This window comes from Orbicella franksi, chromosome 12 (genome assembly GCF_964199315.1).
Source record: "Orbicella franksi chromosome 12, jaOrbFran1.1, whole genome shotgun sequence".
In the NCBI taxonomy this organism is placed as follows: Eukaryota; Metazoa; Cnidaria; class Anthozoa; order Scleractinia; family Merulinidae; genus Orbicella; species Orbicella franksi.
In genome coordinates, this window is record NC_138156.1 from 17,361,385 (window position 1) to 17,389,282 (window position 27,898).

The 27,898-nt window shown below is 40.0% G+C and overlaps 3 protein-coding genes across 4 annotated transcripts in view; 1 reads left to right on the forward strand and 2 right to left on the reverse strand.

Moving 5' to 3' along the window:
• Positions 1-21,115, forward strand: part of LOC145464501 (kinase suppressor of Ras 1-like) — a 28,433-nt gene extending 7,318 nt beyond the window's left edge. The window contains exons 4-20 of one of the 2 annotated variants that reach the window (XM_081448414.1): positions 734-878; positions 1,966-2,265; positions 2,954-3,118; positions 3,907-3,976; positions 4,201-4,287; positions 4,462-4,556; positions 5,074-5,439; positions 6,065-6,095; positions 6,704-6,794; positions 7,553-7,651; positions 8,487-8,519; positions 9,232-9,329; positions 13,372-13,545; positions 14,377-14,473; positions 15,277-15,548; positions 16,181-16,310; positions 16,941-21,115. In XM_081448414.1, coding sequence (XP_081304540.1) covers positions 734-878; positions 1,966-2,265; positions 2,954-3,118; positions 3,907-3,976; positions 4,201-4,287; positions 4,462-4,556; positions 5,074-5,439; positions 6,065-6,095; positions 6,704-6,794; positions 7,553-7,651; positions 8,487-8,519; positions 9,232-9,329; positions 13,372-13,545; positions 14,377-14,473; positions 15,277-15,548; positions 16,181-16,310; positions 16,941-17,099 — 2,412 coding nt within the window. In that variant the 3' untranslated portion in view covers positions 17,100-21,115. The remainder of the gene's footprint in view (positions 1-733; positions 879-1,965; positions 2,266-2,953; positions 3,119-3,906; positions 3,977-4,200; positions 4,288-4,461; positions 4,557-5,073; positions 5,440-6,064; positions 6,096-6,703; positions 6,795-7,552; positions 7,652-8,486; positions 8,520-9,231; positions 9,330-13,371; positions 13,546-14,376; positions 14,474-15,276; positions 15,549-16,180; positions 16,311-16,940) is intronic. The other variant, XM_081448415.1, reaches the window with a different exon arrangement.
• A 2,855-nt stretch (positions 21,116-23,970) lies between these two features.
• LOC145464186 (uncharacterized) lies at positions 23,971-26,250 on the reverse strand. Its single transcript, XM_081447993.1, has one exon. The coding sequence runs from the start codon at positions 24,619-24,621 to the stop codon at positions 24,049-24,051; it is 573 nt and encodes a 190-aa protein (XP_081304119.1). The 5' UTR covers positions 24,622-26,250; the 3' UTR covers positions 23,971-24,048.
• Positions 24,764-27,406, reverse strand: LOC145462259 (uncharacterized). The gene is made up of 2 exons (XM_081445761.1): positions 26,919-27,406; positions 24,764-24,863 (listed from the first exon to the last, which is right to left on the reverse strand). The coding sequence occupies exons 1-2, from the start codon at positions 27,404-27,406 to the stop codon at positions 24,764-24,766; spliced, it is 588 nt and encodes a 195-aa protein (XP_081301887.1).
• Between the last annotated feature and the right edge of the window lie 492 nt (positions 27,407-27,898).

Sequence of the window (27,898 nt, forward strand, 5' to 3'; positions counted from 1 at the left end):
TTTTGAAAACCCTGTATTTATTTATTATATGGCTTGTGTTTGTAGCTGATATAACGCACACTCTGATTGGCTAATTCTAGAGTATTATTCTCCCTGCACCTCATTGTTTCTGTGCATTACTCAATGAAATGAAAACCAGTGTTATTCTTTACCAACCATCTTGTGGCACTTTAAATTATTTTGTCCAACAGTTCCTTTGATTTCTACTAAGTTGTTAGCGTTGTTTTCATGTGAAGCTGTGGTGGCCTCATGGTTGGTGCGCTTGCCTCCGGATCAAGCAGTCCCAGGGTTCAAGCCCTGATCAGGGACATTACGTTGTGTTCTTGGGCAAGACACTAAACCCGCATAGTGCCTCTCACTCCACCCAGGTGTATAAGTGGGTGCCAGCGAACTTAATGCTGGGGGTAACCCTGTGATGGACTAGTATCCCATCAAGGGGGGGAGTAGAAATACTCCTAGTTGCCTCATGCTACAGTAACCAGAGATAAGCGCCAGCCTGATGGGCCACTTGTATGCAGACTTGAGCTTTACCTAAGCTGTTTCATCTAACATCAAAAGTAAAATCAGAGAGAACTTAGATACATGTACATGTAGCATTAAGCTTTTTGCATCCATACTGGAAGTTGACATTAAACTTAGAATTTACAAAATATCTCTAATGAGTAAAAAAGTACATACACAACCAAAAAACAATATTGTCTACATCTACATGTATATATTTTTTCGTTCACAGAATTTGGAAGAGAAGTGTAGTACTGTGGAAGGCCTCTTATCTTTATCTGACGAGAAAGTTAAAGCTATGCTTGAGAACTATGCTGATGGACAAGAAGAAAGTAGAAGGTTGATTGCTGCACTGAAACATCTTCAGGCCTACACAGGTATTATTGTAACAGGAAAATTCTCTTATTCCACTTTTTAGTCAATCAGCAGTGTTCCAGATATGTGGTGGGTCTCAGGTCAAAAAAGCCCACAAGGTCAGCTACGAGACCTGACAAATTAATAGAAAATTTATATAATGACGTGGTGGGAGCAGTGGAAATTGACCCGTTGGAATTCCAGATTTACACCTGGAACCCTGGATCAGACAAATTTTAATTATGTACATTGTAGCTGTGATGAACACTATACAATTAGTTTTTTGATATGCATTTCCTCTTTTAAATTATTGTATTAGTTTGCACATGTACATAATAATTATTATATAATGTTTGATTTTTTATTTATCTTATTCTCCTAGGACAATTTTTTACTGTGACAAGTGCTGTTTTAGGAGTAACTTGTTAAACTTTAAAGATTAAAGTAAAGAATAAAAAATCACAGCAGTAGAAAATATATTAAACCTTTCAGTTACATTCTATTCTGAACAATGACACATTGTTAGAGTTTAGAAAACATGTTTTGGTTGCTTTACATGTAAGTATCCAAAAGTGGTTCAATGATGTTTATTACATGATTTTATAATATATTATGTGGCTATTATAAAGAACAGTTTATAGTACTTACAAAACAAAGAAATGCTTGTTATGAATAATTAGCTAATTACAATTTATGTGGTACTGTGGAAATACATGTACACTGTGATACTAGAGGAGCACTGTCAGTGTTGTAGCGGATTATAAATTAAAGATGTGAAACAGAAATATCACGTAATACCCAAGGGTTCTGTCAAACAATGCGATAAAATGAGCAAATCCTTAAGTTATCTCTCCCTTTACATGTAGATGCAAAAACATAATTTAAAAGATAATAATACATGTAATAATACAAGTTGTAAACACATCCAGCTATTATTTGAGGAAATAAATTACGTCATGTATATATGAAATTAAAAAAGAACGCATTATAAAATGTTAATTTGTATTATACAGTCATATAATAATGATTTTGTGGTTGATTGTTTGGAGGTTGCTACAAATTTTCATGAAAGTCAAATCATTATCAACATGTTTGTTTGTCCTGTCAAAGAACGTCAGAAACAGGGCCATAAAGACAGCACATCAGATATTTACTGGGATTCTTGGGACACTGGCAAAACACGAGAAAAGAGCACCAGCCTTTCCATCAGTCCTTCAAAGCGGTCATCATGCTCATCAGTCACCTTGGACAGTGATGCACCGTTATCATCCCCAAGCTCAGATGCAGGCACAGAAAGCTCCAGGCTGTCGACATTGTCTACCAGTGACACTGATGGTGGCCTCAGTCCCAAGCACAATCCTCAGCCACCTTACTTCATGAAGAGAAGTGTCTCTGATGATGCAAATTTAGGTACAGTATCTACAGTGTAGGAAGGACCACTATTTGGTAATAAGACTGCAAGCTTAAAGTTTCTGTTCAATGATAGTTGGCAATGAGGGAAGTCCTTGATACTCAGTACTCGATTCTGTTGAGTATCAAGCACTGCAAATCGAGTCTGGAGAATTTAGTCGAGTCTTATGCGATTGAGAGAAAAAATTAACTTGTTGACCACTTCTCTCCCAATCAGTGATTCTTTGATAGACTACTAATAATATTGTGCAAATGGGCTGCAACTCAGGGGAAGTGCTACAGTAAAACCAGGTTAAAGTGCAGGGGCAGATCAAGGAATTAAAACTTGAAACCTGAATCAACAAATAATAATGATTGTTTGGGTTCACTGAATTTTGCTAGAATCAAGGATGGAGAATCGAGTCGTGCTTTGAGTGCATAGAGACTGAATACTCAACTTGATACTCAATTCTTGATTCTCCCAAGTTTTGAGTATCGTCAACTTACATTTGCTGGGTACCATAATATAGTGGTTGACTTGCATTGTACTACACCTTGTCGTAAATTAATAATGCCAGCAAAACTGATTTATTGGTGACTTACTGATGCGCCTTTGAACATTTTATTTTTATTTATGGTTCGTCTTTTGCCGTAACATGGGGGTCCAAGAGATCCATACCTAATGTTTCTATTTTATTTTTTTGCACAGGGAACAGAATATTTATCCACAGTGAAAATCCAAATTTAACTGTTGGGAAAAAGCGTGGAGGAAAGCTGGAACCAGTTACACCTCTCACCATAGAGATTCCAAAAAGCACAAGTGGTGACATCTCACTTCATTCCCAGTCTGATTCTGAGTCAGATCATACTGCAAGTAAGTCAGTCTCCTGTTGTAATAGACTTTCCTGTTATACGGTGTACATGATGAACATCTATATGGACAAGGTAGTGGTTGTCTTAACTAATAGTGCAGTGGAATGTCTGCCATACTCAGTGCTTTGAACCTCATCTGGCTCCAGAACTGAAGTATTATTTGTACCTGACCAGTGTCTTCATGTATGAAACAAGATCTTTGGAAAGATATATTATTCTTACTTACAGTACAGTGTCTTGAGAATACAATTGGCAAAATTGCTTGGGAAATTATGTCATACATGTACTGTGTGTTGTGGACAATTTGACTGGTCAGCATTTCATCAACAGTTAAAAGCTGGTTGAGTTAAGTTTTTTTCTGTCAATAACTACACTGTGCAAGTACACTGTAGGTTACAATCATCAACAAAAGTGTTGACACATTTGAGAAAAACAAATGCTTTCTATCGGTGTCCTTCCGTAATTTCAAAAAACGTCTTTTTGTTGATAGCCAAACCCCTCTCCCCCTTTTCAATGTTGAAATACGCTCCGTGGACACTGTCGTGTGGTTACAACATTGAAAAGGGGAGAGGGGGTGGAAATGTGAAAATTGGAGATTGAAAAACTCACGCGTTCAACAAAACAGGTCTTTTTGGGGGAGTGTCTCAACTGCTTTTGTCCATGATTGTAGGTCCTGTGCATTGTGTATTTTTCACTTGCAATGCTGACTTCCTTTTGAAAATGTTGCCTGCTTTATTACTTGTATTCGAATGAATTTTCGTTTTGTTTACTCTGTTTGCTCTGTTCTAGGTTCCCATACAATAGGTTCTCCATCTAGGTTTGTTACTCACTATGGTATGGGGCATACAATAAAACACAGGTATGGTCCGATTTGTCATTTGTTTTTATCTTTACAAACTTTACAAGTGTTCTGATGCATACAGTCATGTAACTGTACATAAATTATATCTGCTATCAAATACACACTTTATATGTATACTGTATGTCTGGTTATTAGTACAAAGGTTCAAGAATTTGTTCTAACCCAATGACAGCAAGTGATTGTTTCTTTCTTGTGTTTAATTGCTACATTTTTTATTTCAGGTTTTCTCAGAAGACATTTATGGTTAGCTTGGCGTGTGATTATTGCCATAAACTCCTTTTGGTTGGCAAAAAGTGCAAAGAATGCAAGTAAGTTCATGCAAGTGTTTTCCTTGTAAATTTTAATGAGTTCCTTTTTTTCGATTTGCTGTTTTTGTCATTGCTTATTAGACAAAATAAATTAATTTGCAAACAGCAACAGCCCATCAGAGGTGAATCACCAGTTTAATTTTGCTTGCTTCTCTTTTGTGTTTTGCTTGATAGGCTTAAATTTCACAAGAAATGTGCTAAGTTGGCTCCTCCTGCATGTGGGCTGCCAAAGGGGTGTGGAGACTTTTTTACTGCTCAGCTTCGGAGAGGTGAGTGCAGAAGCAAGGCAGCTAAAGTGGCTTTCCATTCATTGCTGTAAATAAAACACTTATGGGTGTGAATTTATTTTTGTCTGGTATTATTTCCACCCTGAATTGGGAGAATTATTTTGATAGAAATCCGGTTGGAGTGAACACCGTAAGAGGTACATGTAATGCAGGAGATTCTTGATTAAACTGAGACAGTTGGAATACATTCAGCTGTGAGTGCAATTCTACTTTGATCACAATAAAATGAGATGGTGTTCATGTATGTAGTCTTTGTAATACAGGACTTCTCAAGGAGTGTTGTTAGCATTCTACTGTGTAAGTCATCACAGACAAGTGTTTAGATGAAACCAAATACACGTAATTTTCCCCGGTACATGGTATGCATGGGTTATGGAACAACTTATTTAATTTTGCACCACAAGAACACAGTTTTAACTGGACTGAACCTTGGTCCTAAACCTTTTGAAAAACAAAAATCTTCATAACAGCTAACAAAATTTATTGTCTTCTTTTGCAGCCATGAATTATAGCTCTTTGCCTATGATACGTCCTCGTGTAAAGAGAACAAACTCAGAGCCATCCAGCATTGCCCTTCAAGTTGAGAGATCTATGCACGAACATGGCAGGTTGAATGCCAATCGTAGCCATGGTGATTTGAATACAGTTGACCACAAATCATGGTCTGCGGGCATTCGCAATGAGATTCCTTCTCAGTTTATCAAAGGAACAAGTGGGGCAAGTGGAACAAGTGGAGACTCATGCTCTACATCATCATCTACATCATCACCGCCATCATCGCCTCTTCCAGCAAATTCAGCCAGCGTCAGCCTTTCGGCACAAGAAGAGCTTGATCAGTTTCCAGAATCACATTTTTCTTTCAAAGGTCAGTCAGCCATTCTGTTCTAACTTTGTATTCTAACACATTATATTCTAAAGCATTTTATTTAGCTCCTGCAGAGTCTGTCTGAATGACTATATACAGTGTGCCATGTATGTGTAATATGCAAATTTTATCGTAAGAAATATAAATAAAGGAAATGAGTAAACCTAGAAGCTGAAGGGGTTGATGGGTAGGGGTTGGGGTAGGGTGAATGTTGCTAACTGTACTTGTATAATTATGTACATTGTATGTACATTTAGTTTTGAAGAATGGCTCAAATACAGCTCAACACATGAAAAGCAAAAACAGAACTTTCTAAAGACAACTGAAAATGATGTACAAATAATATTATTTACGTCCACTGAACATAAAGGGCCAACCCACATACGACTGCTCTCATTTTTCCAGTAGTGTTATGGCAGCATTCGCAGCTATCATCATGTCTGCATTATTTTTTGAAATGGTTGTTTTGATAGTACAGTTTCTTTGAAATGTTGAAGCATAAATAAATGTTACATTGCTATTTGCATTGATCAAATTTCAGCACTACATGTAACATGTACATGTGTACTGCAGCGTATTCATTATTTATAACTAATAATTGCAATTATTTGGATGTTCCTTTTAGATGTATCAAGTATGACATCTTCCTTGCAGAGGTACATTTAAAAAAGACATGTAGTTTGCCCTTATCCTTTACCATTACTTGTTTATTTAGAACATGGACATGTATTGTAAGTTGACTTTACTTAAATGCAGACTTTACACATCAAATGATGTTTATATGTATACTGTAGGTTCACATTTTGATAATATGGCTTACATAATTAATGTTTTGTTAGTTCACACAAATGTTTGCTTGCCATACCTATCTACATTTATAGCATGCCATAGAAAATACAGCCAATAAGAATACAGGAAAGCTGTTGTATTATAGTATACTCAGCAGTATTACAGCCAACCTTCGCATTGTGTGCTAGATTGATTATGTGTCCACTGTATTTTCTATGGCATGGTTTAAAAAAATTATTTTTTATGGTATACCATGGAATATTCTGCTTGTATTTTCTTGGTATACACACTTGCCTTGGATACTCCTTGACATATAGTGTACAGCTCAAAACTGTTGCATAACTAAGTATGTTCACTCTTGTAATGGTCTAAGCAGTAAAGGAGCTGATGAAACTTCATTATACTGCTCTCTTAAGAAACATTGATGTACATATACAATGTATATATTTATATGTGTTGATTTATTTCTAATCAGTGATGAAATGATTGACTCAACCAGCACATTGGTGAGGACAGAAAGTGTGAAATCACGGCAAAGCAGCAACACTACAACAAGCAATGATTCAGTGAGTTATAAGTTACATGTACACGGTGGTGGATACAGACCTTGAGCTAAGAGGAGGGGGGGGGGGGGGGTGGTTGTTTGCCCTGCCGGCTTTTCTTCCCTCTGCTTTTTTTTTTTACCAGGGTCCCCCTAGATCGGCCACTGGTACATGTATAACATGTAATCCAGCTTCTCTGAATGAGCTTTTTGTGATAATGTGCTAATTTATGTGTGAGTGTACAAGAATGCATGTACAAGAATGTGCACGAGTGAATAAGAGCATGAATAAGTATGTCGTAATTTATGTGTCCTTAGTCAGTTGTATCGTGTAACGTGACGGTTAGGATCTCTTAAGCATTAAAGTGTTTCTTCTTCAAATGCTCTTGTCGTGCTGTTAAAGATCTGTTAAAACACTTTTGAAAAGTGTACCCTAGTGGTGTATGCATTTCCTGGATAGGATGATCCCATGCATGAATTACCCCCACCCCTCTGGGAAGGAAGTTCTCAAATAGTTCTTAGAAATGAATGGCAATCACTTAATAAGAGATTTACTATTATATTTTGAGTCTCACTGCTTATGTAGCCTGTGTCACAGACAGTTGATAATACTGGAGGTACAGTACATCCAGTATATACATCTAGGATCTCGTGACGCATCCAACTACACACTGGCTTTGCTTAAAGTATGCCGCAGCCCCTTAATTAATTTATTGCTGACTTAAAAATTAAGACTTAAGTTGATGGAATTGAATTTAAATATTTTGATGTGTTACTTTACAGACATTGTCAGGAGAGGATGTTCCAAGTATTGAGTCTCTAGACAGTCAAATCTCTGATGTAGACCCTGAGAGCAAAACATGGGGCAGGAGAATGGTCAAGGTTACTTTTACTTGTTATTGTTTGACATAAAGTTTGTTCTAAAATTTTGAAACACTGAATTTTTGATTGCATAATTGTTGTGAGTAAAGGGATTTCCCACTCTGACAACATTAAGTCTAATGAATTACCACTTACAAACCAGGGTCAAGTTGTACAGTGAAACCTCGCTTAACTGGGCTTCCAATTAGTCAGACACCATTATTAAAAGACACTAATAATAATTATGTATGTAAACCTTTGCTATGAACCAGATACCAGGGAGGGTTTTGACCAGAGAGTGTCTGCTTAATAGAGCTTTGACTGTACTTGAACAATGTTAAAATGTAAATTTGCAAGTGCTTGTACATAATTATATACGTGTACAGTAAAAGCGTCATCGTTCATGTAGCTTCTATGTACCAGTCAGGATTGACATTTTGTTTTTATACAGACATGTGCCTGTTATGTAATTAATTTTTGTCATTGTTGGGAAATTAACTACACATATTTTTCTTTGTGTACTTTTCAGATATGTTACTCTGTACTTTGTTCTTGTTCCCATTTGTCGTGTTTGTTGACTCTTCCTTCCATTTAACTACCTGCAGCACTTATAAGCTAAACGCAGGCTAACGTCCATAAATCGTAATTATTAAAATTGAATTAATACATGCACAGTGATTTCTAAATCCATAACGTTAATAATGTCAACATTAACTTTTGCACACTGAACCTAACAACTTAATAGCATTTACACATAGTAATTCACAGAGTCACCGCGTGGTGAAAACCGTTAGATTTATTCATTCGGATAAACTTGTTGAACTAATTGAGAATTTGTGTGCCTTTTTAATGAAAGGTTGGAAAAGCGTACATGCTTTGGGACTTACATGTGAGTGAATATATACCTTGAACAGTTTTGAAACTTTTAAAATTATGGTGCCTTGCATCTAATAAAATATGGTAAAACTATTGTGGTGATAATTATTTACTGTCATTTGAAAAGGGAAAATTTCATTAAACACCATTGCCCATGCTCGTCATACATTCAGGTATTGTTCTAACTTGAAGGCTAGATAAAACAGATAAAAATGGTTAAATGTAGACTAACTTTATTTACAGATGACGTACGTCTTTTTTTAACTTTTGCTTATAAAGTGGAAATGAAACTAAATGCTAATACTAGGGATTTAAAGCGTAAACACAAGTGCAATCAAAATGAACAAAAAAAGAAAAAAAAAAAAAAGAAAAAAACGTTGGACAGAGATTAATTGATTGATTGATGATTCGTTATTCTAAACAAAATCCCATTTGAATGCTTGCTTGTCAGTTCTTATTTTCTTGTATTTCTATTATGTCCTCTTTTGTATAAAACAATTACTATAAATTGCTTTTTGTATCTATATTCAGACCAATCTGTATATGACATGCTTGGTCTAAATACTTCGTTAAAAACTCCCCTTCACTGTCCTCCCTGATGTCTCCTTCATTACTTTCTACTTCCCTCTATCCTTGTTGTAAGCGCTTGATGTAGGTCTGCATGCAGTACACGATTCAAAGCTTGCAAGGGAAAAGGAAAGAATTATTTGTTGCTTCTTCTTCAGCAAAGAGGCAGCTTGATGTCTGAGTGGGTGATACCATTTGAAGAGTTGGCGATCGCATGGAGTCCTCTAGGCAGTGGCAGATTTGGAAAAGTTTACAGGTAAGTCTATGATGTCCATGTAGTGAGCTGAAATGGCTTTGATTATATGATTGTGTAAAAATTCTCTTTAAGATACTGTAGATACAAATGTAGTTATGTACAGCTGTAGATGCTATATTATTTTATTCTCGAAACAATTGAGGCTTGCTAAGCACCTACAATCCCAGACAAAAGACTTGGGACACGGAGCAAGTTCTCCCCTCCCCCCACTTTCAATGTTGATAATCAGGTGATTTTTCCCTTTTTTGTTGGAGAAAACGCGATATTTTCCAACATTGATTCGGGGGGAAGGGGGATACGTGATACAGCTCAAGTGTTCCAACTACTTTTGGCCGGGATTGTCTGAAAGAGATATCCGAGGAATTTTCCAATAAAGGTAACGCCAGCGATCGTCATGGCGTCACGATATTTTAGAATTTGATTTCGGCTTAATGACGTACACTTTGTTTCTGGAAATTGGACAGAACTTTTTTACGTTAATCTAGATTAAGGTTCGGTGCAGATATTCGTGGAACATAACCCGTAACCGCCTGTAGCAGAACGAAATTTGGGACTTGCTTCAAGCAAAATGGCATTTAAGGGAAGGTTAGAGCTCGTGTCTATTACTTAAGACATTTTCCAGGATTATCAATTCGCAAAGTAGCAGATCTTTGTGTTGTTTAACGGAATAGTGTTAAATAAATTGGCTTAAACCCAATGAAATGCTTATCGGTGTAGAGTAATCATATATATCACCATTACACGCGACACGACAGCTTCCGGGTTCCATGTGTTTTATGAACGCGCACGAATAACCACAACGGTTAACCACAACGGTTAACCATTTGAAAGTCAGCGTTTTGCAACCTAGCCTTCCCTGTTCTTCCCAATTGGCAGAAGGTTCAAAAATTTCTCACTTCACATTATTTGAAATGCAGGATGGAAGCAATTTGGTGGCAAAATAGTCGAGTTTGACACTTGAAATACGGTTAACCGTTTGCCGCAGACAATAAGTTAACTACGTAACTACCCTTTTTATTTCAATTGAACGATTAACCATATAAACCTTCTCGGAAAGCTCTCTGTTGCTAGTTCTTGATCCCAGACAATGTTAAATGGTTTTTCGTAATTCCTATAAAGCGGAAAAAGGTATAATTCGAATGACACGTAGCAGTTTGGAACCAAAAAGTGTTACCAGAATGGTTAACCGTAAGGGTTAATCGCGGCGGTTAACCCGGTGGCACTTCTGAAGCCGAAAACACACCTCGCTTTATACGCTTTCCGGTATTAGAGGGGAAAACGAAGAAAGACATGCATAATTTAACCGCGTTTAGGTAGCAGCACCGCTTTATTGCTGCCCACAGATTAACTCCGCGAAACGGCGAGGACACGGGCGAAAATATCCACTTGCCCGGCACCTACTGTTTCAACCGAATTTGCATCATTTCTGTTTCGCGCCAATCAACCACCCCTCTAAAAGACGTAGACAAGGTCGTATTTTTCAGTGCAGGAAATAGAAACATCCTTTTTAAACACAACATCTTGTGCAAAGTTGCATTTCACGGGCAAGCAAGTGGGCCGTTTGCCCCTCAAGAGGCAGCAGAAGGTCATGCCACGGACTTACCAATCACCTACCGTAGAAGGTCATTTAGAAAGATGACTTTACGTTTCTTAGTGCCCGACCAGGTAAAACTTGTCATTGTATGTTGTTTCTTTTTAGTAGCGCTCGTTAGCTGTACCCGCGAGACGTTACAACTCCCCTCTTCTCCAAGCTTTGTTAGAGCGAGTGGTATGACATTCTTTAAATTCTTCTTTCAGACAATCCCAGACAAAAGACTTGGGACACGAAGCAAGTTCTCCCCTCCCCCCACTTTCAATGTTGATAATCAGGTGATTTTTCCCTTTTTTGTTGGAGAAAACGCGATATTTTCCAACATTGATTAGGGGGGAAGGGGGATACGTGATACAGCTCAAGTGTCCCAACTACTTTTGGCCGGGATTGTCTGAAAGAGATATCCGAGGAATTTTCCAATAAAGGTAACGCCAGCGATCGTCATGGCGTCACGATATTTTAGAATTTGATTTCGGCTTAATGACGTACACTTTGTTTCTGGAAATTGGACAGAACTTTTTTACGTTAATCTAGATTAAGGTTCGGTGCAGATATTCGTGGAACATAACCCGTAACCGCCTGTAGCAGAACGAAATTTGGGACTTGCTTCAAGCAAAATGGCATTTAAGGGAAGGTTAGAGCTCGTGTCTATTACTTAAGACATTTTCCAGGATTATCAATTCGCAAAGTAGCAGATCTTTGTGTTGTTTAACGGAATAGTGTTAAATAAATTGGCTTAAACCCAATGAAATGCTTATCGGTGTAGAGTAATCATATATATCACCATTACACGCGACACGACAGCTTCCGGGTTCCATGTGTTTTATGAACGCGCACGAATAACCACAACGGTTAACCACAACGGTTAACCATTTGAAAGTCAGCGTTTTGCAACCTAGCCTTCCCTGTTCTTCCCAATTGGCAGAAGGTTCAAAAATTTCTCACTTCACATTATTTGAAATGCAGGATGGAAGCAATTTGGTGGCAAAATATCGAGTTTGACACTTGAAATACGGTTAACCGTTTGCCGCAGACAATAAGTTAACTACGTAACTACCCTTTTTATTTCAATTGAACGATTAACCATATAAACCTTCTCGGAAAGCTCTCTGTTGCTAGTTCTTGATCCCAGACAATGTTAAATGGTTTTTCGTAATTCCTATAAAGCGGAAAAAGGTATAATTCGAATGACACGTAGCAGTTTGGAACCAAAAAGTGTTACCAGAATGGTTAACCGTAAGGGTTAATCGCGGCGGTTAACCCGGTGGCACTTCTGAAGCCGAAAACACACCTCGCTTTATACGCTTTCCGGTATTAGAGGGGAAAACGAAGAAAGACATGCATAATTTAACCGCGTTTAGGTAGCAGCACCGCTTTATTGCTGCCCACAGATTAACTCCGCGAAACGGCGAGGACACGGGCGAAAATATCCACTTGCCCGGCACCTACTGTTTCAACCGAATTTGCATCATTTCTGTTTCGCGCCAATCAACCACCCCTCTAAAAGACGTAGACAAGGTCGTATTTTTCAGTGCAGGAAATAGAAACATCCTTTTTAAACACAACATCTTGTGCAAAGTTGCATTTCACGGGCAAGCAAGTGGGCCGTTTGCCCCTCAAGAGGCAGCAGAAGGTCATGCCACGGACTTACCAATCACCTACCGTAGAAGGTCATTTAGAAAGATGACTTTACGTTTCTTAGTGCCCGACCAGGTAAAACTTGTCATTGTATGTTGTTTCTTTTTAGTAGCGCTCGTTAGCTGTACCCGCGAGACGTTACAACTCCCCTCTTCTCCAAGCTTTGTTAGAGCGAGTGGTGTGACATTCTTTAAATTCTTCTTTCAGACAATCCCAGACAAAAGACTTGGGACACGAAGCAAGTTCTCCCCTCCCCCCACTTTCAATGTTGATAATCAGGTGATTTTTCCCTTTTTTGTTGGAGAAAACGCGATATTTTCCAACATTGATTAGGGGGGAAGGGGGATACGTGATACAGCTCAAGTGTCCCAACTACTTTTGGCCGGGATTGTAGCTTAAACAGCTAATGGGTCGAGTTACAAAACTTGTAATTAGCTAAAAGAACTAACGTGGAAGAAAAAAAATAAATGTTCCAAACGAACCATAACTATGCCGGATGTCTAACTACGGCCGGCAAATGGTCTGCCGAACTACACTGTACATTGTGAAGAAATACCACCTTTTGTCCTACATTATGTAAAATTATGGTAATAGTGAAACAATATACACTTTCAAGGCATTACAACATGAGAATCACTCGCTCGAAGATGTTTGTTTTCCGTTGTGTGATATGGTAGATGATGTCTGACGCGTTACGTTACGTGATAAATGTACATGTACCTTTCGTGATGCGTTATAATTCATGATTAAAACGTATGAAAATAGTGTGTGCACTTTCCGGGGAGTAATCATGTCAATCGCTGTATTTTGTAGGGGCCACTGGCACGGCGAAGTGGCAGTCAAGATGATCGAGATTGAGAATCCAACAGAAGAACAGCTCAACGCCTTCAAGTTCCAAGTTGGGACATTTCGAAAGACTCGCCATGAAAACGTCGTGCTATTCATGGGCGCGTGCATGGATCCGCCAAAACTCGCTATCATAACCAGGTAGGCCATAGCCTTCATGTAAGCCTCACTGTGTCATACCTGCTAATTCGCAGACAGGAAACAACGAGGGTTTTAGGATAGGGGAAAAGCTATGAGAAAAATGGGTGGGCTGACAGGGTCAGGCTGAGTATCATTGCGACAAAAACACACAAGAGAGTGGAAATGTGTAATCCAGTTTCATAGAATCAAACTATTCATTTTTAATATTAATATGCAATAATAAAGATAAGACCCTTTTCTACTTCTTTCACGCAAGATTAGGGTAATCAAGGATGATAAAATGGTGACGTGTGAAATTACGAAATTATTTCACTGCGTTTTGTCAAAATTCTAATAAATTTCCCTCGCCTTTCAGACCATTTGATTGCCGTTTAATATCGTGGTTGACAAATTAATTATGCGTACAATCCTGGGTTTTCGGACTTGTTTATTGTATCGAGAAATTTCGCCCAAACGTTGTCATGGCTATAATTATTTCGTAATTTTACATGTGAAAATATAAATTGTAGCTGAAATTTCGCGCGTAATTTTTCACCCATGATATTATTAGGGAAATGCTTTAACTGTGTTGTAGCTTTCGTTTTCCTTGATTGGTTCGTTGAAGCCGTAAAATTCATGTTAGTTACGGGCTTATATCCTCCACCAGTAATATAAAGTAAAGCTTGAACAATAGTAAGCGATCAGTGTAATAGTTCAGGTCTTCATCAGTGGCTTATACGTTGATTTTGGGAAGGGGACAGGCAACAGGGGACGGAGTGGTTCTCCATTGCATGTAGGGTTTCCTTGTTATCTCATTATGTTGACAAGAACATCTTATTTGTGTCTTTGTAGTATGTGCCGTGGATTTTCTCTTTACACACACATACATGTGAGAAAGGATAACCTTCCACTGCCCAAAATCGCGCAGATTTGTACTCAGATTTCTCAGGTAAGAGACGTTTTCCTTCCGTCTGTCACGCTTTAATCTGTAATTTTAGGACGGGTGTTACCTGCTTTTCGTCCTTCCACTCAGAATAGGAAAACGAACCAAATGCTTACATAAACTCAATAGATACGTGTAGCTTGCCTTCTATGCCCAAGTTTGAAAGCGCATTGGCGTAATGGGCAACAGGTTAGTCTCTGTTTTTAAACTAAGTCCGTGCCGAGCGCTAGCCGGAATGATTGCGATGTGTGCTCTCATCATCCATGGGTGTAAATGGGTACCGGTGAATTTAATGCTGGGGTAACCCTACGATGGACTAGCATTCTATTCAGTGGGTGGGGTGGGGGTAGAAATACTCCTACATGTAGTCGCTTCATGCTACTGAAATCGGAGAAAAGTGCGGGCGTGGTGAGCCACTTGGCTCGTATGCAGACTTTACCTTCGACAAACATTTGTGGTGGCGCACTGTTATGTATAACGAGACAGAATGCAATGAACTGGCGTCCCATCCAGCGGGGGGGGGGGGGGGGGGGGAGTAGTAATACTCCTAGTTGCTTCTTACTACTTCATGTTACATACAATTGTAAAGAAGCCTAAAAAATTTTTCAGGGCTTCAAAAAGAATCGAACCCATGACCTTCGCAGGACTATTGCAATTCATTACCAACTGATCTAATGAAGCCACACATTGGGAGAAAATTCCAATTGTGTTTTCATGTTTGTACGTCAAGTAATGTATTATCATGAAATCACAGAGTAAATTCCGTGTTGATTTTCGCGCCTGTACGGTGTGTTCATGTGTATCCACAGGGGATGGGATATCTTCATGCTCGAGGCATCGTACACACTGATCTGCGTTCAAAGAATGTATTTCTGGAGTTGAATAATCGCGTGGTGATCACTGATTTCGGCCTATTCAGTGTAGCTGGCCTGACCACCAAGTCGGTCAGACCAGGGATGCTGATGATCCCAGAAGGATGGCTGCCGTATTTAGCTCCTGAAATTCTTCGCTCGCTGACGACGCAACAAGACGCGCCTGATTCGTCGCAGTTCACCTTTGCAACCGATATGTACGCCTTCGGGTAAGTCACAGTCACGTGTCACAGCAGCGGGTATAAACACTTCAGTCCTAAGCAAGCTGTTTATAGTTCTTTTCTCCAGTAAAGGAGAGCTCAGTCACAGTATTTTGAGTTACTTTGGCCACGTACAAAATTGCCTTTAAATTGAAGGAAACCTGAAAACAATAGTTAACTAAGATAGAAAAACACCAAAGAGTTAATAATAAACCACAAAGGAACAAGGATAGTTCAGGATGGAAAAGATTAACACGGATTACAAACCGCGAACTTGAAGGATTAAGCCTACACTTTTCAAGAAACGCAAACCGTGACGTAGTTCCTTTAAACTACTCCTCTTTCCCTTCGGTTTCAAGTTAAGTTGAAAGTGAGCGCTATACTTCTTATCCGCCGCACTGAAGCTAAAACTGGAGTAATCACACACTCACAGTAGTCACACACTGAACAGCACACGGATACTGATACAAACCAATGAGAACACAAGCATGAACATGTAACCGATGGTAAGCGCGGGAAAATGTACGAAGGGTGGAAAGCGCGGGAAATCAAGTACGGAGTGCCGGAAGTGACTGGCAGGGAAAAAAAAAAATGCAGAAGCAAGTTTTGAACTGAAATTGTCTGCGGTTGGTTTTTTTTAGGACTGTTTGGTACGAGATGTGTTCTGGCTCATGGCCGTTCAAGAAACAAATTCCTGAAGCCATTATTTGGCAAGTGGGCAAAGGAGTGAAACAATCACTAGCGAATGTGGATGTTCCACGGGAGGTCAAGGTATGTTTTGACAAAGTTTGGTTTTAGTACTGTACAGTGGGGGAAACATGTGCTATTGACATGTGTTGTTAAAACTAAGTCATGCATCATTACATGGCGCAGAATGCGATTGTTATTGTTGCTTTGTTTTTTCTCGACGTCCTTACAGTGCAAGGTTTTCTAAAGTAATCAACAGTATATTGGCATAGAATTGGTGGGCCATGATAAGTTAGGAAGCTCAATATTGGTGATACTCGAGTCTTTCTTGCAAAGAGAGAGCTCATGTTGTACTGTACGAACAGTTAGCACTAGGGACATTGAATATTCTTAATTCAAACCAGTTTGGACTGATGGGACAAGTCGCACAGATTACATGAAGAGACTTGCTATTGGACTCGCAATCAAAATTATCCTCTTTCATTGCTGATCCTAGCAGCGTGCAGGACGCGTGCCACATATGAACTTAGCAAATGGCCTAGTTCACTTAAGTCTCTGTAGCTCAGTGGTTAGGGAGTATCCAACCGGTATGTTTAAATCCGGCCGGGAACTCTTTTTCTTTTTCCTCTGTCGTACACTCGCGGCGCGCTGAACATTTCATGTTTCGCCATGATCCAAAGGTTTCACGAATTTTTCTCATTTTTTCTTTTTCAGGATACTTTGACAGTTTGCTGGGCGTTCGAAGCAGATAATAGACCCACTTTCAGCAATTTACTGAGAACGTTAGAAAGACTACCTAAAATAAGACAACGGTTACACAGAAGTCCGTCCCAACCTTGTACTGTGGGAAGAGGGGCTGAGGCGCTTATTTGAAGTGAATAGTAGACTCAAGGAAAGGAGGGAAAACTTCGCTGTCTTTCGCTTAACCTCGTTTCCAAGATCCGGGATGTAAGAAGAGCCTGGGAATGAGAATACCGGCACTGACTGCTAGAGGATAGTTCAGTGTGTCACAAACGAGTTTGCAGGAAGCGACTTGAATTGAATTAATGAAGTGCCTATTTCATAACTGCGGCGCTGTTTTCTCTTGACATTTTAAGCCAAGATGAGCGTCAAATTTCTCCTTAATGTTGTCGATACATTTCATTAATTCCCTTTAGGAGAATTTGGTTGGGCGGGAAATTGTGGTGTGATCGTCCTCTTAATTACCTGCCAATTGTAATTTATTATAGAAAGGTTTGGAGAAGTTAGTAGTTGATTACTGAAGGCAATCAGTGTATTTCTTCGTTGGTGAGATGTCAAACGAAAGCAGGTGCTTTTTGAGTGAACAATGGTTAGGTTTCACTGTTCTCTTGCCATTCCCGGCTGGTTTGGGTTTGAGCAGCCAGACTAGTATTCGGTGAAAGCTTATTCAGGAAAAATTGTTTTTGAAAAATTTATTGGCCCTAGCCTTCGACGTCCGACAGGATTATAAAGTTGTATCAATGTTCACAGAAGTGCTCGTGCAGAGTTCTTTTCATAAGCCATCGCTTCTGTTCCGTGAGAAAAAAAATTGTAAATAGATCAAGATTGAATGTACCTCCTTATGAGATGAACCTCTGTACCACGCGAAAAGAAATATTTTCTTGTAGTTTCGTTCTTTCCTTTTATGACTGCTTCGTAGAATTTTCCTGGAAGTATTGCTTCATCCACAACAAAGTTTGAAAGAGTTTTAAAATTAGTTTTATTTACGTTGTGTGAGGAAACAAACGCTGCTGTTTTGGCGCCCCACTTCTTGCACTCTCTGAGCCTAAAATTCGAGCGACACATTGTATTCTGATGGCGCATTACTACAGGTTAGGGAAACGTGCTTTAAATCTCTTTCTCGATATCAATTCTCAGTTCAGATTCTTTTGTCAACTTGTATGTTATGCGTTCACTGGTGTGGTCGGTAATTAAGCAGTCATTTTCTGTTTCAGGAAATACGAGAGTAATTTTCGCCAAGAGGAATCGTTGATAACGTGATAGAGAATCTTGCTAACTCAAAACGTGTCTCAAATGATCAAGAAAATTCAGGTCTGCTACGTGTGCAAATGTTTCAGGTAATTTTGTTTTTAAAATTATAAGAATTAATTACGGGCGGGGAAAATAATTGTAAGAAAATAGTGTCTTCAGCTAAGGCCCGTGGTCTTAAGAAAATTTAATTTATCTTAAAACAAAATAAAACAATACAAAAGAATTGACCAAATCTGAATGCAGGTCATAATGCTAAAGTGTGCCTTGTATCGGGACTTCATTCCTTGGTACGCAGTCTTATTATCCCTGTTCTGTACCACTTCCAAAAACGCAAGACAGTTTAACCGCAAACTTCAAATCTTTGTTAAAGAAGGGATATAGCATGTAGGTCTGTAGTACTGCTCTTAAGCTGACGTCTAACGCGGACGCCTCCTGTTTAACTTTACCTCCTTTTTGGTGTAGGACATCCCTGCCTGTGGAAGGTGGGTTAAAGCTTGTACTGAGCGTGTCCAATCACCAATATATATGTACTCCTTGTGAATTTTCGTGTCAAGAATGAGGATGAATTTCAGGGTACCATGTACATCCGTTTGAATTGTAGATATCATTTTGTATCTTACATCGAGCCCTGTTCAGGGATGTAAATAAGTTTGTTGGAGTCGACCTACTCCAGCTAAAGAGAAATTGTACAGTTTTAAGAGAGCAAGGTTTGCATGATTTGTAATGTAATATTTTCTTCCAGATCAGTGAAGCGCTGTGTTAAATCTCGTAAATTATTAGTTACAGTTTGCAGTCTGTCCTTTAACTCTTTCAGTCTCAATCTCTGAATATTAAATAAGTTTGTCTTACAGGTCATGGTTGCTTTGTGTTTTCTAAGCTCGTCGTATTGACCGGAATAATGTTAAATAAGTTTTGATACCTGCTACGAAGGCGCCAACTCGACCGCTCTTTTTATGGGTGACTGGTCCGGTAGCGGTCCGTTAGGTGATCAACGAGGGCAGATTATCTGTTTCTATCTCGCTGCCCAGTTACACATTCGCAGAGTAAAGGAAGCGGTATGGACCACATCCGAACAAACTAGCCTTTGTGTAGGCTTCGTACACGCAAACTCGCTGTCCACCGACTGGGGAGAATAATAAAAAGCATTTTTCTGCCCAATCAGGAGCCAGCATTCACAGAGCTGTTTTGGAACTGGCGGGCTAAGCCTCCGCCCTAGGGGTTCCCCGCTGTCTCTCCAACTTTTCTCTTCCGAGTTTCGACTTTCCCTTGCCCCCACTAACAGCTCCTGGGTCTCCGAGGATGCATCCATCCGAAGCCAAAACTGCCCTACCGTCCCAAAAACGGGCGAACCTAGGTGTTCACTCGATCGGGACCCAGCGGTTCCAAAACTGGACCTGGTCTTTGCGGGGACGTTTAAAACACCAAATGACGAAATGAAGAAATGTCATTACGGTCAGCCTAAATAGCGTTTCGGTCAGCCTAAATAGTGCTCAGGTTAGCCTAAATATCATCGACTTAAGGTGGCTCCATAAGGTAATCATTTATGGCGTTGCGCGCGCAAGTGTTATGTTTTGATTGCCGTTTTTGCATTCGTTTTTACACCGAGTCCTCTCAAACTAATTACATGTAATAAGCAATGATTAAATAGTGTTTTACTATTATCTCTGTTGAAATTATTGGTTTTAGTCTTGAATTATAAATGCCCAAACAAATATGTTTTTTACTTTTTTATGGCTTTACTTGCGATTTTCTTGAATTTCCTTCGGTGAAATCTTCCCAAATTTTCACAGCATATCGCTTCCTGCGGGATACAAATTTCACCGAAGGAAACGCGAGAAAATTTACTGTCCGTTTTGCTTGTTGTGCTCATGTTGATGTAATAAAATATCGAAAAACAGTGACGTTTTCCTTCGAGCGCGCGCAGATGACTCAAGCTTTCGTCCTCGATCGTAAACTATAGGGAGCCACCTTAAAAGGTGGTTAGCTCTCAATATAACATTCTTAAGTGCCATTGCGTCAATATTTAAACACGAAGGCGCGCTATAAAAGGGCGTGCGCTCCTCCCGCAAATTTTGAATTAACCCCAAAAATGCTTGCTTCACGCTGTGACAGTATTCTACAATAGCCACTGGGATCGGACTTAACATTAAAAATAAAGTTGAACTCCGCCATTTCGAACTCGCAGGGGAAACGAAAGATTGTTCGAAATAGCCGATAGTAAATAACTGAACGGCAAATCCAAGGGAAATGGTTTTGAGTTCGAAATAACGGGGAATTCGAAATAACCGAGTTCAAATTAGCCGGGTCCAACTGTAGAACAATTATTTGCATAGACATTGCGAACAGTGGAACGATATCAGTTTATAATCCTCTTGTAAACATGATTCATTGAAACAGAGACAAGTAGAGACAGCAAAGGCACTTAAATTCACTTACAGCTTAGGGTTCTCGTTTAGTTACTCTGGTCCCAGAGGTTTTTCTCGCGAAAAGAAGAAAAACCAAGAAAAACCTCTGGGATCAGGATATCGTTTAGTCAAATCACCCGCCATTTTGAATTTGACCCACGCACGTCAACGATGACTGACAAATGAGTCTTGGTCTTCCCAAGGAAGACTTCGTGTTTAAAAGACGCCCTCTTTGTAGGTTCAAAACCTTGGGCAGGATCGGCATTAGCCGGACCTATTTGGAGCTAGCCCTCTGTGAGCATAGCCTTATGTGTTCCGTAATGCCAGAAACCTATCGGGGGTTGAGCAACCTCTTATGGGCTTCTGATAATACCCGTAGCAGATCACACTGCTGCGAAATTTTGCTTATCGAAGCCAAGAAAGTATTACTAAACATCATTTTGGTCAGGAAAACTTCATTTGCATTTACCGTTAACACACCAATTTGCATACACGTTAAAAGAAACTCGGTTTCGTCTTACACCTCGCCCTTTTTTCGGTTACTTAATTAAGGCCACCATACGTTGTTTAAATGATGCAGGGAGTGCAGTAGTATACAGGCCGAATAGAAACAGAACAGAGAAAGGCAGCGACTCGCTTGCAAAGCTCGCTGTGCACGAAATAACGTACCAAGCTTTCATTATTCTGAATCATATGCATCCAGAAAATGGAAAACAAAATCGAGAACGTAGATGTAATTACCCAGACTCCTGCAAGCACTGGAGCACCAATTGAAAGAGCCACAGTATTGCGACGTTGCGTGTTTTTTGCTAGGCCTGTTAAGATTCAGAGTTAATAAATCGCCAATAGCAGGAAGAGCGAAGATAGGGAAGGAAGCCATTCGGTGTTAAAGCTTCTTTGCAAGGTAGTTTGAAGAAATGGAGGCGCGTGTGAGACACTCGCATTCATCAAAATAGAAAATTGTTGGAACATTAATTTCCCAGTGTCTATGAGTCGCGCAATCTTAAACTTGTGGTTTAAGAGCCCTAGCTGGAAGAAGTTTCCCTACACGTGAACTAATCGATATCACATTACAGACAAACAAATTTATTTCAACCAAACGGAGAGATGTTATGCATAAAGCAGGAACAATTTTAACACATCTTGTTGCTGAAAGAAAAACGCATTCTTTTTTCCAGCTGAAAGATGAACTGGTTTTTAGTGTTTTGCAAAACGGCCATCTTTGCAACTCGGGGTATATCACATGATATCTGTTGAGGACGAATGACGAGGAATACCATGACTGTATGGGCATCGTGGCAATTTGCCAAATAATGGGTTCTTTCCATTATGCTAAAATTTCCCGACTGAATTTCGCTCTAAATTTTGGTCCAACCGAGAATATTCGGGAAATATGGACTACTTTTGAAGGAGATCCACTTTGACGAGGGTCTAAATGGGGTTAATCCTTAGCCGTAAAACGGGCCACAAGTTTAGCCGTCAGGCGTAAAAATTGGAAAATATATGTTACAAAGTAACCGTTAGCCGTAAAAGCCACTAACCGAGACCCTCTTTCACCGATCGGACAAGGTTCATTGGCCGTAAAAGCCACCCCTCCCCTCCCCCCATTGAGACCCTCTTTCACCGATCGGACAAGGTTCAGTGGCCGTAAAAGCCACTCCTCCCTCCCCCACTGAGACGTTCAATGGCCTATCTCTCCTCAGTAGGGTCGCACTTATGTGTGAGATTGGAGAAGGAATAGACTGAAAATGGCTATAGCGTCATTTTTCTCTGTTCGCCTGGTTTGATCGCAAAAAGGTCATTCAAATGGACATACTAGTCGATATGATAAAATAGAAAGCACCCAATATAAACAACAGATGTCAAGGGCTCCTCATAATACATGGGTATTAATATATATAACAATCTTTTAAGGCGGGGGTTTACCTAAAAGCACACCAGTTTTTCAGACTTTTTCACGGTTAGGATTTAATTCCAAACCATGGCAAAGTATACATTTTTAGAAAGCTTAAAGAACAAAGATTATGAAAAAAATATTTTTGTGCATTAGAACTGTATTGTAACCAGACATCGGCTGATTAAATCTGCCACCTGCTGAGGAATGCCAGAGGATAACTCCCACAAGAACTGATCAAAATGAATATTTTTTGCATATTTTAAAAGAAGACAAATAGCTTACTGGTTTAAGCATAGAGAAGTTTAAAAAGTTGAAAAAATTCTGATCCAGAAAATCCAGCATACGTTTCAATGCATAATTTCGACAAAATGCACTGGATGGGAAAGTTCTATGTTTAAAATTCAAAACTTACTCAGGGACTGTGCAATAATTACCTGGAGGGCGGGCTGGAAAATTAGAGGGGGTGGGGGCATAGGAGAAAATGACAGCAAGAGAGAGAGAGAGAGAGGGGGGGGGGGGGGGTTGGATGTAAAATGTAATATGTGTGGGAATGCCTTGTTTGAAAAGCTTCAGAAATTAAAAGAAGACCATGTTCGTCAGGGGCAGTACTTCCTTGAGTACCTTAAGTTTTCCTGCACTCCAACATGCGATGGATGCCTTAATGAAGGTAGGGCAAGATGTGTTCCTGTCCAACGTTCTCCAGTTCCAACCCTTGATGCTACTTCGCCTGGTATGTTCTCAGTACAACGTGGACGAGACTGCATGTAAAAGTTATGTACAGCACCTTGAGTTCCTCGATGCAAAAGCCAAAAAAAGAGTAAGAGAAAGGAACACTCTTCCGCTTATTTCTTGGACAATTGAAAAAGATGTAAAAGCGCTTACCAACAAGCAGCTGAAAATGTATCTGAGGGAAAAAGGTCTTAAGTGATGTTTGTACCAGAGGAAGAACTCCAACAAGTAAACTAGGTATGAGGGAATCAATGGGAGGAGACTTTATTCAAAGGGGGAGGTTAGCCTTAATATTGTCAATCTGTGAAGTAGGGTTGAAATTAATTTTTGCTTAACGAGAGGGGGGTATGACTTAGTTTTAGGGCATATTTCACCTATTTCCCAGCCTACCACTCCAGGTAATTACTGCTCAGTCCCTTAGAACAACAAATCCTGAAAATGTCAGCTCACTTGGACAAATCCTTCCCAGAATATCTCTTCTCAAAGGCAAAAATACGTGTAACTCGTTTTGAGAAAACGAGCTTTGAACTTACAGTAACAGAAATGCTTCTCAAAATAAAACTTCAATACCTTAAGATTCAAATTCCGGTAAAAACAAACGTGTTCGGTTTTTTTTACAGAATTTTAGATTAACCCCCGCCTTAATGTTGAATAATGATTCTTTAATTATTGAAAACAGTTCAAGTACCAAAGAACGCTATTAATGTTACAAATACAAGATTAGATGCGGCAGCTAACTAACGTTACGATCTGTTTTCTGATTACATGCATAGAAATATTTAATGATGATATGCTTTTGTCAGCAATGTACATTTTTAGTCCAGCCTGTTACACTGGAGAACCTTGTCAAACAGTAATATCCTAGGCCGAGTTCGGACATGCAGTGATTTTTCAAATATGGCTCCACATATAGTCCCAGGAACCCGCCAGCGAATTCCCCAGCAAGTGCACCCGCTTGGAGCAAACCCTGAGCAAATTCTCTTTCCATGACATCCGTGATCTTTTCAGATACTACCAGAGACGCATAAATACATCCGGTACAAAGTCCCATTATAAAGCACAGAACCACAATAACTTCGACATAGGGAATGAAACGATACCATGACTCAAACACGAAAAGAAACATCAACGCCAAACCAACTGTCGCCAAGATCCATGTCTTCTTGATTTGCACGTGACGAACCACACTTGAGCACATGAATGAGAGCACCAGAATATAGCAACGACTCAGGAACTTAGCAATGTTGTTAGACAGTACATAATAATCAAAGTGGTCACGTGGCTTAAAGGGTGCCTTTGGAAATGCAAGAGTGGTAATGATGGACTTCAACGAAAGAGACTCAACAAAGTACTGCCAAAAGAGAAATACCATTAGTAAATATCTTTCCCTCGTTGTCAACAGTTTTCTTTTCAACGAAAGTTCGTCTGTGAGTTGCGTATTTTGTTGGTCGTCAATGGGCTCGTATAGGACATCTGCAAAAGGGATATTTTGACGTTTGTGATCAAGCGGAGCTTTATCCAAGTTGACGTACGGCAGGATGGAAAGGAAAAGCACTGCTGGCGTAGCGATAGCTACGGTGAACCTTGGTGAAACACAAGTCCATGTTGACACCCCTGAGGACAAAATCAACAGAACTTATTTTTAACCGGAACCCATGAATGAATATGAAAATGAAATGTTGCGAAGTAATGCTTCAAGTAAATACTATACAGCAAAGACCAGCACGCTGTGTTTAAGGTAAAAATCAGCTATGTGAAATACTGATTGTGTTTGCACGGCTAGTCAAAGAAACTACACTGTTTGAAGGGTACTGAAAGTGGGGAGGTGGGGAATAAATTCCATTTCACAGACCAAATTTTGCCCAAATTCGCTTTCCCAGTCTATTTTGTGCCATAACTCCAGTCCCATTCCTACCTTAATTGTTTGTGATTCTCAGTCCCAGTGATCCAAATCCCAGCGGCCCAAATCCCAGTTACTCAAATCCCAAGGCCCAAGTCCCAGTGAACCAAATCCCAGTGGCCCAGATCCCAGTGGCCCAGATCCCAGTGACCCAGATCTCAGTGACCCAGATCCCAGTGACCCAGATCCCAGTGACTTAAACCCCAGTGGCCCAATCCCAGTGGCCCAGATCCCAGTGACCCAAATCCCAGTGACATAAATCCCAGTGACCCAAGTCCCAGTGACCCAAGTCCCAGTGACCCAAGTCCCAGTGACCCAAGTCCCAGTGATTCAAATCCCAGTGACTTAAATTCCATGGCCCAAAACCCGGCGGCCGAGATCCCGGTGACCTAAATCCTAGTGACCTAAATCCCAGTGACGCAAATAGATTAGACTTTGACCATAACGCTAAGTGGGTATAGGGATAGACACTCTCCTTCACAATGTCACACGGTCACGAGCAGCCACTATTGCCTCGCTCCATGAGCCATGTGATAAAATTATCATTTGGAGTTAGGCAAGTAGTTGTGCTGTTCCCCATGTAACATTGCTTGTTAGAGTTTCCGGTTTCCGTAATCGATAAGGACGTGCGAGGGCATGCGACAGCCGACTTGGTGCCAGAGCCTATGACACGATGGGCATTTCCTGGCATTTGCGAAGTGCACCTGGTGGCCCCAGCGCACTCCACCAGGACCCCTTACCACCCTTCAACCCCAGTGACCCAAATACCAGTGACCAAAATCCCCATTTTCCTCGTGAAAAAATAATCAAATCCCAATTTCTGTTTTATCTCTTTAGGCCTCTCTGTCTCTGTTCGCACCCGCGACTCTCTTGGTCGCTACACACTATTTCAAAGAAACTAATCTAGCTTGCGTAGCTTGGCGGTTTAAGCAATTTTTTAAGCAATTTGAGAGCGAGCGCACAAAGCGGCGAAGCTGCGAGGAACGGCCTGCCTTGATTACCCGCATTTTTTATTGCCGCCCCCCTATTATATATTTTTGACAACTCGATCACAGGTTTTATGAATCGTATTAACACAGCTAATCAGAGCATAGATCGTAATAAGAAACCTCCAGCCAACTTGGCAGGGAAAAGTCACTGTGATACTATATAGAGTCTATCAAAACAAAACTATCCGATGCTCTGGCGATGTGGTGTTTGCTCGATGGCGGACAGGGGCAAAGCCTGTCAAGGGAGGAATCGAGAGAAGTGTAAACGATAATGGTAGACTTTGTTGTAATCCGCTCAAGATCAAATTCGGAGAAGTTAAACATTTCCATTCAAAACCTTTTCAAGGTCTCTAAGCGTGAAGGACTTCGAAATGGCACTTTGTCAGAAATCTGATCGATCGAAGTCCTCAAACAACAAAAGGACATAAAACATCAGACGACTATTCCATTAATTGCTGTGAAGTCCAGCGATAATATTTCCGAAATTTGGTCGTTGATGATTCTCTTTAATAGCGAAATAACAACGATACTGGTTCTCGTGGACGACAATTCTTGTCTGGTGAGCGCAGACAGTGAAACACGGTAAAAATCATGCTTTGGCCAAAGCCTGTTGAGAAAACGGCCATCACATCTCTCCCATGAGGCAAATTGTTTACGGCTGTTTCTTGCTCGTGTTTGACAGTTAACAATTTCGCGATGTTCGCGAAGAATATTTCGCCGCTTTCTTAGCACAGTCACAAATTGCTTAAAAACCGCCAAGCTACACAGGCTAAAACTAACCCGCTTAACGGAGACGGTTCGTCAAGTAATTTACCTGTGTAATAGAGACTGCCTAACACTGTACCCACTCCAGTTCCAGCCGCTACTGCGCTGATCGATACGTCGCTGTAAAACGCCGTCGTTGAAAAAACTGTCATGGTCAGCACAGCTCTGCCAAATTCAGCCATGCAGAGACCAATAAGCCTTACAATAGCGGAGTCTGCAGTAGTAATGGTAATGAAACCAGCAGCGTATGAGCTGATAATAAGGGCGACTTTAGTAGAAAATGACAACTTCTGTAAAAACCACGGTATAGTAAGTATGCAGAGTACATTTGCTATGCCCTTGGTTACGGTCGCAGCCCCCGTCGCAATGGAACTTCCAGCGAGAATATCGGTTGCGGCTGTTATAATGATTTCAGATGGCAGTTTGTTAAGAATCCCGAACATAAAAAAAGCTAAAATGTTTCTACCTTGCTCTTTTGAAGCCGCCTTCTTCCTCTCTCTCATTTTTATACGACGTCAATCACAAAACACTTTGGTCCTAGTTGTTTCGTCTAACCTCGTACATTTATCAGGTTAAAAGTCTCGGTTTCAGTTGGCATCACACATGACATCATCCTATATTTCAATGTGTAAGACTTTTGACCAGAGTCGCATTTAAAGGTTTTCAAGTTATCGCTCTTGGTTGTGCAGGCGGACATCAATCCGATCGTACGATGGAAAGTTGCGTGCTTGACACTGTCATGGAAAGCCTAGTATTTAGAATTAAATTTATTAAGGTGTGATCGTATTCGTTACCTAGCTGCTTAATTACTTCCCATAGGATCAGCTTTTAAAATTTTGTTTATTCTGTAGCACCTATTACGTAACTTATATTCTTTTATTGCGTAACCAGTTCTGTTCTATGCCCTTGTAATCAATCTTCATCCAATAGTTTTCTTTCCCTTTCTCTCATTTTACACCTTGCATTTGCATATTTAGGGTTTTGGGTTGATACGT

What these genes read in the sequence shown, in the direction of transcription:
- LOC145462259 (XM_081445761.1), bottom strand. Translation starts at nt 27,406, where the DNA reads ATGAGAGAGAGGAAGAAGGCGGCTTCAAAAGAGCAAGGTAGAAACATT. An exon ending in GAACCGTCTCCGTTAAGCGG is followed by an intron (nt 24,864 to 26,918) that starts GTTAGTTTTAGC and finishes TTTTGTCCTCAG; the next exon opens with GGGTGTCAACATGGACTTGT.
- LOC145464186 (XM_081447993.1), bottom strand. Translation starts at nt 24,621, where the DNA reads ATGGTATTTCTCTTTTGGCAGTACTTTGTTGAGTCTCTTTCGTTGAAG.